This window comes from Procambarus clarkii, chromosome 67 (assembly GCF_040958095.1).
Source record: "Procambarus clarkii isolate CNS0578487 chromosome 67, FALCON_Pclarkii_2.0, whole genome shotgun sequence".
Taxonomy (NCBI): Eukaryota; Metazoa; Arthropoda; class Malacostraca; order Decapoda; family Cambaridae; genus Procambarus; species Procambarus clarkii.
The window spans coordinates 26,447,445-26,457,270 of NC_091216.1; the positions used below are offsets into that span (position 1 = coordinate 26,447,445).

The 9,826-nt window shown below is 39.6% G+C and overlaps 1 protein-coding gene across 2 annotated transcripts in view; it reads right to left on the reverse strand.

Annotated features, from left to right (window-relative positions):
• LOC123767627 (glyoxylate reductase/hydroxypyruvate reductase) overlaps nt 1-9,826 on the reverse strand; it is a 58,555-nt gene that overhangs the window by 4,105 nt on the left and 44,624 nt on the right. Inside the window, exons 1-6 of one of the 2 annotated variants that reach the window (XM_045757451.2) lie at nt 9,267-9,445; nt 5,982-6,077; nt 4,069-4,199; nt 3,196-3,278; nt 2,512-2,618; nt 602-774 (exon numbers count right to left, since the gene is read on the reverse strand). In XM_045757451.2, the coding sequence (XP_045613407.1) occupies nt 602-774; nt 2,512-2,618; nt 3,196-3,278; nt 4,069-4,199; nt 5,982-6,077; nt 9,267-9,397 (721 nt within the window). In that variant the 5' untranslated portion in view covers nt 9,398-9,445. Of the gene's footprint in view, nt 1-601; nt 775-2,511; nt 2,619-3,195; nt 3,279-4,068; nt 4,200-5,981; nt 6,078-9,266; nt 9,446-9,826 lie in introns of those variants that run through there. The other variant, XM_045757452.1, reaches the window with a different exon arrangement.

A 9,826-nucleotide genomic window follows, 5' to 3' on the forward strand; every position in this document is an offset into this window, starting at 1 on the left:
GGGTAGAGCCCCAGAGGCTCCCTGGAGCTTCCGGGGCTTCCCCCACAGAAATAATCAGCTTATCCATCCACTCCTCATTTTATTTATTATCATTCATTGAGGGGGGGAAGACAAGGTCAAAGGATTACAGTTGTCTATATTGTATGCTGAACAGCTTTGGAATAAAAACTACTGCAGAGCAGTAAGTACTTCAACAAAGGATAGAATCAATGTGGTTTGAATTATTTGTGGTAAGGAATTTGACAATGCAACTGTTGCCTTCCATCCTCTCAGTCAAGTTCTCCCATAGAGAGGTTGTGTCCCTGCTGCTCGGAGGTGGTCCTTGGGGGGTTAAGGCCACACCTGTAGTTAGTCGGGGTAGACCCTCATTGGAGTCTGATTCTTGGGCTGCACTAGAACACTGTAAAGTGTCTTTGTCTCTTCCAGTGAACATCAATCCCAGAGTTCATGTTTGTTCATAAATTCACAGCTTTAACACTGTGTTTTCTATCAGGTGTACACACACACAGTACAAATACTCCTCCTTTATAAACTTTTGCAACACAGCCTTGTCTTTACCCATATTTTAAACTATGGTTAACTACGGTATATCATTACGTACCTTCCTTTCTTGGGGAACGGCCAGAATATATGAAACGTTTTACACCAAATCCTTGTAACCTTCGCAGCACACCTTGACCAATTCTTCCCAGGCCAAAGATGCCAACAGTTGAACCAGCTAGGCCCCAACCAGTCATCCACAGAGGTGACCAGGCACATTTTCCCCAACCCCCACTGTTAAAAATAAATAGTTTTAGTAGTATTAGCTCTATTCGGTGTACAATTAAATATTTAGTATCTTAACAAAATATTTCAGTAAGAACACATGAGCTTAAGAATTAACGACCACTGCAGCAGGCCTATAAAACTCCAAATGCTAGAAACTTTAGAGCAATACTTGAAATTTACAGTATAAATGCTAAAGGAAATTTGTGCACATAATAAAACAACAACTCTGAATCAATGCCCCTATGTTAGTCGATTATATACTGTATTAAACAAGAATTATCTTTACCACAGTATTGATCTGGTGTGTTTATGAAGTTGTGCTCAGAAGCCAATATTGCAACCCACAAACAGTCGAAATTACACTGGTATGTATGCTTTTACTCTACATGTATTTACACATTAATACATAGAAATTATTGTGTATAGTAAATTTATAGTATTGACAAACTTTACATTCCTATCCATGATTTTACAAGTGATCCAATAGCTTAATACTTGTGCACAAAGATAATGGGATTTTTTCCAGTAGCTCACTTGACCTTTAGCACCATCTATTGATAACAGAAAAATTTACATAACATGGCTGCTCTATCGTGCTCTACTAGTTTCATATATAAATGTCTCCTCATGGTATTCATCATAATGTTTAATGCTATAGCTTACAGGTCTTTGTGAATTTGTTAGGTCAGTAAGGTTTTAAATGGACATTCATTTAGGTATTTTCTTTGTCACTACAACTGAAACACCCATATTAATTTTTACTACTGGTCTACTACAAGCTGTCTTTGCAAACATACTGTATTAGCAGTTTCATGATTTGAGATGTCAACATGTGATGGTATCCAAGGGAATTCAATCTCAAATCTATTTACTTTAGAAGCTAAAACATTCATTCAAATATCACCGATTATTTTCTGGGTGCTAATACTGTGTGTGTGTGTGTGTGTTTAATGCCAGGAGGGCACTCTGCGAGTCTCAGTACATAATTTTACTGTCTTTGTATTTTGAAAAGTCAGCGGCCAAGTATACGTACTGTACCTGCAAGTTCAGTTTGAGTCATACTGTACTAACCCAGTCACTGACATGCTTCTTTGCTGTATGAGCAAGAGAAGATTATTTAAATATATTACATGTGCATCCAGTATATGTTCCACCTTCTTCTATAGAGCCATCAGTGTAACACTGATAAACATCACTACCCATAGCTTGAGTACTCTCGCTGATGCTTTTCATTGTTAACTGTTTTAATAAAGTAGCATATACACTACACTATCTTTCTTGGGTGTATTTATGAAATTTACCGAGAGATCCCAGTTATTCCATGGATTAATTGATTGATTAATTAATTTTAATTAAATAGGGTTCACATTTAATATTTTGATGGAGTTGGCTACCTTGTAAAACCAAAATATGTAATCAAATTTCCCTCTCCTTACATAAACCTTGGGTGAGTGTAGCATATTAGAAAGCTTAGTTTGAAATGCTCTACCTACTAGTGACTTTTTCTTGGTCTTAATGATCTGGTATCCTCAGTTCTATGTGCCAATAGAGGCCATGTTAAGGCTTCCCAGTAGGCTGACAATGGCGCTCAAGACCCTGGTGAGATTAGAATCAGGTGCAGCTATCCAGGTTGCCAGCAATGAGGCCATCCATAGCAGCCCTCACAGAAAACCACTGTATAAGGTATCCGAATAGTTTATAATAAAAAATAGAAAGCAGAAGTTAGAACTAAATTGAACTTACTTGAGGAGCTCTGCATGTGCCTCAAATAGTCTGCGTGATGTTGCCAGTAGTAATGCGACGGTGAGCTCGGCAGTGGCATCAGTCAAGACCCCTGGAGTGTATCCAACCTATATGTGAAAGGTCCACTGCTTGAGAACACTTCCAACTACTTAAACCTAACCTACTTACTGTATACTATACTAAGCAACATACTAGATGTTTCACCCTGCATTACTACATTACATCATGCCAATTTATTTCTGATGGGCAGTGAGTATGCAACTCGGACATCATTATGTATTATATAACAAGATCTAAGAATACCAAAATTGAGCAGAACAAAAGGTAAATTCTTTCGTACAAGTATACTGCACACAAACAGTAAACTGACCTTTAATTTCCATATTCAAAAAATTTCATAAATTAAAACTGTAGGCATACTGTAAAAATCCAATAATGTACTGTATACAATGTCTATGGTATCAGTGCCTGGGGAGCTATTACTGAAAACTACCACAGTAACACATAATTACTACACATAAATCAGCAGTAAGATCAATAACAAACTTCAACCCCATACTAAAACATGAAAACTACATAATCGGCATTGATCTCTTGTGAAAATGCATGCAAGGTTGAACCCCCGATCGCTTTGGAACCTTACTTGTAAATATTTAATATCTAGGAACAGTATACTGAACTTACTTTAATACCTCGTCTTTTTATCTCCTCTAGATTCAGATGATCATGTCCAACAGACATTGTGCCAATCACTTTTAGAGTTGGTCCTACAAAAGTCAAAATTGGCATCATTTAAAAACCAAATATGTGCAGTCTGGTGCAATCATTACCTTCACATATTTATATATGCTCTTGTACATTAAAAAATTCTTCTTTTTTTCTATTTAAGTAATGGTAATGTCTTCTCACAGACATAATAACATAGGATAAAAATACACACTTGTGTATTTGTGAAATTTATGTAAAGTAATTACACCAAGGTTTTTGCACTCTCCCGAGTGCTTTGTCAAGGTCTGAGTATGTGGTTAAGACAAGACTTACATCTCAATGTCTAATCAATCTCCGAGTATGTGGTTAGGACGAGGCTTACATCTCAATGTCTAATCAATCTAATCAATGTCTAATCTTTAGATATTGAGATGTAAGTCTCATCCTAACCACACACTCAGACCTTGACAAAGCACTCAGGAAAGTGTGAAAGACCTGGTGCAATTTCTTTACATACATTTCACAAATACACAAGTGTAGGTTTTTATCCTATTCTTCTACTCATCAGTAAAAATAAAATGCTACATATCAGGGGTCAGAACACAGGATAAATTAGATTATACAGTACTAATAACTAATCAAATATCTTAAGCCTCACAGTCAATTAAATCAGTTACATGTGCTGCATGTTAGGTAAAACGACAGTACTTTTGTAAGACGACTGTGGTGCAATCGTCAAATCTCGATTTTCCTGGTTCTAACAAGATGCGGTCTAAGGGCACAGTGGGATCTTACCTTAAAGCAACTGAATGCAATAGCTCTGAAAAACTGTGCATAAAAACACCTTACCAGCTGCATCCAACACAGCCTTATCAATCGTCTCGGTAAGGAGGCAAAAGAGGGCATCTTTTCCAGAGATTCTCTTCAGCAACTCATCACGTGGAATTGGGAAGGCTTCATTCCAAATATCTACCTCACATCTGTTTATCGAAAATAAACTGAATTACTTCAAACCCTCCTAGGAAATCTTTGCTATATATATTTAGATATTAATTAGTCTGCAAATTAATACTTGCAATATTGAACTTCCAAACTTCAGTTTGGTAAAAGATTTTTTCCATATGCCAATTTGGCAATGCAATTATAATATTTCACAGATTACTGTACATTCACTAAATATATCAATCTAAATTAAAACAAAAAATTCTTGAACAGCAACTATTTTACTGCCATTTCTCATGCAATATTGTTCAGTGTATTCAAAAATACATAACTACAAATGTATGAATTAATTGTATTTGCTGGGGTTGAGCTTTGGCTCTTTGCTCCCACCTCTTAACCCTCTTTTAACTGATGTACAGATACGTGAGCCTATGAGCTCTATCATATTTACATTTGAAACGGTGTATGGAGTCTCGTGGTGGTCACTGCCTAATGCATTCCATTTGTTACCTATTTGTCTGACAATTAAAAATTTCTTTCTAACATTTCTATGGCTCATTTGAGTACTCGGTTTCCACCTGTGTCATCCCTTAGCATTTACTGCCTGTGTTAAATAATCTGTCTTTATTTACCCTATCAATTTCCCTAAGAATTTTGTATGTAATGATCATGTCTCCCCTAACTCTTGTCTTTCAGGAAGGAGAGGGTTAGCTCTTGTTGTCTTTCCTTGTAGTTCAAACCATCGTGATATTATGAGAAAAACTCTGAAGTAGCACTGGCGCTCTGCGCACCGCACTGTGCAGAGCGCCTTGAGGTACTAGATCAGGCATTGGCCGTTTGCCACTTTTTCGTCGGCGTTTGCCACTTGTTTCGTTGGCCGTTTGCCACTGTTTTCTTGGCCATTTGTCACTTTTTCGTTAGCAGTTTGCCACTTCTTCGTTGGCCGTTTTCCACTGTTTTGTTGGCCGTTTGCCCCTTTTTCGTTGGCCATTTGCCATTGTTTCCTTGGCCAATTGCCCCTTTTTCGTTGGCTGTTTGCCACTTTTTCGTTGGCTGTTTGCCACTTTTTTGTTGGCCATTTGCCCTTTTTTCGTTGGTTGTTTGCCACTATTTCATTGGTTGTTTACCACCTTTTCGTTGGCCGTTTGCCACTTTTTCATTGGTTGTTTAGAACTTTTTTGTTGGCCACTCAGAACTTTTTTGTTGGCTCTTTAAAACATTTTTTGTTGGCCATTTGACACTTTTTTGTTGGCAGTTTGGCACTTTCTTGTTGGACGTTTGGGAATTTTTTGTTTTACGTTTGGGAGATTTTAGTTGTCCGTTTGGCACTTTTTTGTTGGGTGATGGGAAGTTTTTTCTGCCTTTATGATGTTGGTATTGTATAACATATTTATAACAGCTGAAACTTTTTTCAGCTTCAAAACTGATGTCTTTAATCAATTCTCATCTAGTGTATGCCATTCAGTATTGACCTAAGGGAAGCCCAAGCCTAGTGATTCCCCCTGACTTTTTGCTATTATTGCAAACTTGCAAGTTGGGGGAGAAATAATATTCCTATATAATATAGATACATTAAAAGATTTAAAGAATTTTCATATTTTGTTAACTTCCAAGAACTGCAAGAAAACTCAATTGAATGGAAAAAGAGGTTCAACCCATTATAGCAAATTGCACAGATTAGTTATAACTTAAAATAGGATTTTGTTAGCACAACTAATAATAGCAGCAAATACTTTTTTCATAAATTTTAAGCTTGCATTTTATTTTATAAAGGGAAAAATTTAATCAATCAAAAACTGATTAAAAACTCCAAAACTTACTTTTCATTCAAAAAGTCAAGAGTTGTTTGTGGTATATCTGATCGGGAGACAAGCACTTTGGGTCTTGACATTGTCGCAGATGATGTATAGAGGCTTCTGAAAGTTCAGAATGTTACAATGCTGTGTATGAATGCGATATTGCCAATTATATACGAAATAAAGCAGCTTAAATGACAACTTAACTTTTCCTAACCTAACAAAAGAGGGCTCACAGCAAAACATGTACTACTGTACTACTGTACAGTATATTAAACATTTAAGATTTACGCTTTCAGGATCAAGCTGCTAGCTTTTGCACCCTACCATTCTAACTGTCAGTCATCTAATGTACTGACTCCCAACCTATTTTACTCAGTTATATCTACTACATATTTACACACACACACACACACAGTATGGTTTTTGATCTGGAAGATCCTGTGTAACGAATTTACTTGGTTTCTATGATCAAGCCACAGGGATTTTACAGGAGATGGTTGGGTTGACTGCATATATTTTAACCTAAAAAAAATGCTTTCGACAGAGTTCCACATAAGCGGCTGTTCTGGAAACTGGAACATATTGGAGGAGTGACACACACACAATTATGAGATTAATATCAGTGCCCATTAATTATGAGCAATGGTTTCAGTATATACAGGACTACTGTATATCACAAGGAGGCTTAATATACTGACAGTCATTCTGACTTTCATTCCTGCTGAAATAAATTTATTCTGCCAAGACCTCTGAGAAATGGATGCATCATCCTTGCAAGCGAATACAATGCACCTTGTTTGTTCAAAATAACTTTTCTTTGTTCCAATGTTTGTCTCCTATATATTCTCTAGGTACATGCTCTTAATATTAGCAAACTTATGTTTAACAAATTAACAAATAATGATGTAATTACATAATAAAAACCTTACACAAATGGCAAAATAGTGATTACAAAGTTTTTAATTTGTCAAACTTGCTAAGGACAAACTACAGTTAATACAAATACAGTACTGGGTAATTGGTACCAGGTATCATAATGAATTAACATCTATTTTATCCAACACAATTTCACCTCTAACGGGGGAAAGTGTACCCGACTACTAGGCTGAACCTTGACTGCCTCTCGGGTCATTATCACACTTAGACAATGAACTACCTCTTGGGTGGACCCATCTAATTACCCTAAGCTACCCAAATCTACTCAAAACTACCCAAAGCTTCGTAGCATTACGTAAGTAATGAAGAACTATGATATATTTACTTACTATAATGTTGGTGCTGAATGTAGAGCATGAAAAAAAAAACATATTTTTACTCAGAAATACTTTCACTTTATATCAATCTTCGGTCCATCTAATTACCCAAAGCCACAACAGTGTCGCTTGGAGAGTCGACTTCCTGTGGTGTCACCTGCCACTTGGTTTCGTCTAATTTCATTATAAAATGATACTATTTCATATAACTTTTTTTCATGTTCTACATTCAACACCAACATTATAGTAAGTAAATATATCATAGTTCTTCATTACAGTACTAATGTAATGCTGGGTAACTTTGAGTAGATTTGGGTAACTTTGGGTAATTAGACAGACCATCTTGGGTAGTTATGAAGCCAGGCCAGTAAACAACCTCTTGGGTCATAATCAAGCCAGGCCAGTGAACTACCTCTTGTGTCGTTACCAAGCCAGGCCAGTAAACAACCTCTTGGGTCATAATCAAGCCAGGCCAGTGAACTACCTCTTGGGTCATTATCAAGCCAGGCCAGTAAACAACCTCTTGGGTCATAATCAAGCCAGGCCAGTGAACTACCTCTTAGGTCGTTATCAAGCCAGGCCAGTAAACAACCTCTTGGGACATTATCAAGCCAGGCCGGTGAACTACCTCTTAGGTCGTTATCAAGCCAGGCCAGTAAACAACCTCTTGGGTCATTATCAAGCCAAGCCGGTGAACTACCTCTTGGGTCGTTATCAAGCCAGGGCCAGTGAACTACCTCTTGGGTTGTTATCAAGCCAGACCAGTCAACTACCTCTTGGGTCGTTATCAAGCCAGGCCGGTGAACTACCTCTTGGGTCGTTATCAAGCCAGACCAGTCAACTACCTCTTGGGTCGTTATCAAGACAGACCAGTCAACTACCTCTTGGGTCGTTATCAAGCCAGGCCGGTGAACTACCTCTTGGGTTGTTATCAAGCCAGACCAGTCAACTACCTCTTGGGTCGTTATCAAGCCAGACCAGTCAACTACCTCTTGGGTCGTTATCAAGCCAGGCCGGTGAACTACCTCTTGGGTCGTTATCAAGCCAGGCCGGTGAACTACCTCTTGGGTCGTTATCAAGTCAGACCAGTCAACTACCTCTTGGGTCGTTATCAAGCCAGGCCAGTGAACTACCTCTTGGGTCATTATCAAACCAGGCCAGTGAACCACCTCTTGGGTCGTTATCAAGCCAGGCCAGTGAACTACCTCTTGGGTCATTATCAAGCCAGGCCAGTGAACCACCTCTTGGGTCGTTATCAAGCCAGGCCAGTGAACTACCTCTTGCGTCATTATCAAGCCAGGCCAGTGAACCACCTCTTGGGTCGTTATCAAGCCAGGCCAGTGAACTACCTCTTGGGTCATTATCAAGCCAGGCCAGTGAACTACCTCTACAGTTAACACATCCAGAATATACCAACAACACCTGACCGTGTGTGTATTTACACCACCTGGCTACATCTACGGCTGCCTGCTGCTAGTGCCAGCTGGTGCCGGTCCCAGGTGGTGCCAGCTGGTACCAGGTGGTGCCAGCTTATATCACGTGGTACCGGTATCCCGAGGTACTGGTGCCAGGTGGTGCTTGCTTGTCCTAGGTGGTGCCAGATGTTACCAGGTGGTGCCAGTGCCAGGTAGTGCCAGCTTGTCAGGTGGTGGCTGATTGTGCTAGCATGTATCAGGTTGTGCCAGTGCCAGGTGGTACCAGTTGGTGCTAATACCAGGTGGTGCCAGTGCCAGGTAGTGCCAGCTTGTGTCAGGTGGTGGCTGATTGTGCTAGCATGTATCAGGTTGTGCCAGTGCCAGGTGGTACCAGTTGGTGCTAATACCAGGTGGTGCCAGTGCCAGGTGGTGGTGCTGGTGCCAGCTAGTGCCAGCTTGTACCAAGTGGTGCCAGCTAGTACCAGCTTGTACCAGCTGGTGTCAGCTAGTGCCAGCTTGTACCAGGTGGTGCCAGGTGGTGCCGGTGCCAGGTGGTGCCAGGTGGTGCCGGTGCCAGGTGGTGCCGGTGCCAGCTTTGTGCTACGTGAACTATGTACTAAAGAGTTGTCAAACTGTACCTGTTCAGAGTGTGAGGTAAGGATGGGAGACGCTTGAGGAAGGACTGGTTGTGGGAAGTGGCACTCGCAGCCTTGAAAAGGGTGGCGAGGGCTGCTGGCACCAGTGACACTCTGGCTGGCACTCCAGACATTAGGTAACATAAGGCTGTCTCCCAGCCCCTCCTGGCTCACCCCCGAACACTCACTCCAAAATGATCCCCAGAATCAGCACTCTGCCGTCACAATGACGTCACACTTTGTATACCATATTTACTTGCGTCCAGGAACGTGTATATGTATATACAAAAATGTATATTTTATTATTGTTCGGTAAGTTAACGTTAGTTAACAACAGGTTAAATTAGATTAGGTTAGGATAGAATATATATATGTTTACATATTGGATAAATGGTGTAATGTTTTTAGTTCCCCCTACAACACGGCGGCTCTCAAAGAAAACGGCTTAATGGCTCGCTGAGTTCAACCGCTTTGATCATTCGCCCAACCACTTACGAAACCTGTACATCTTTCCTCTAATAATAATAAATAATAATAATAATTTATTCATAATTAGGTACAAT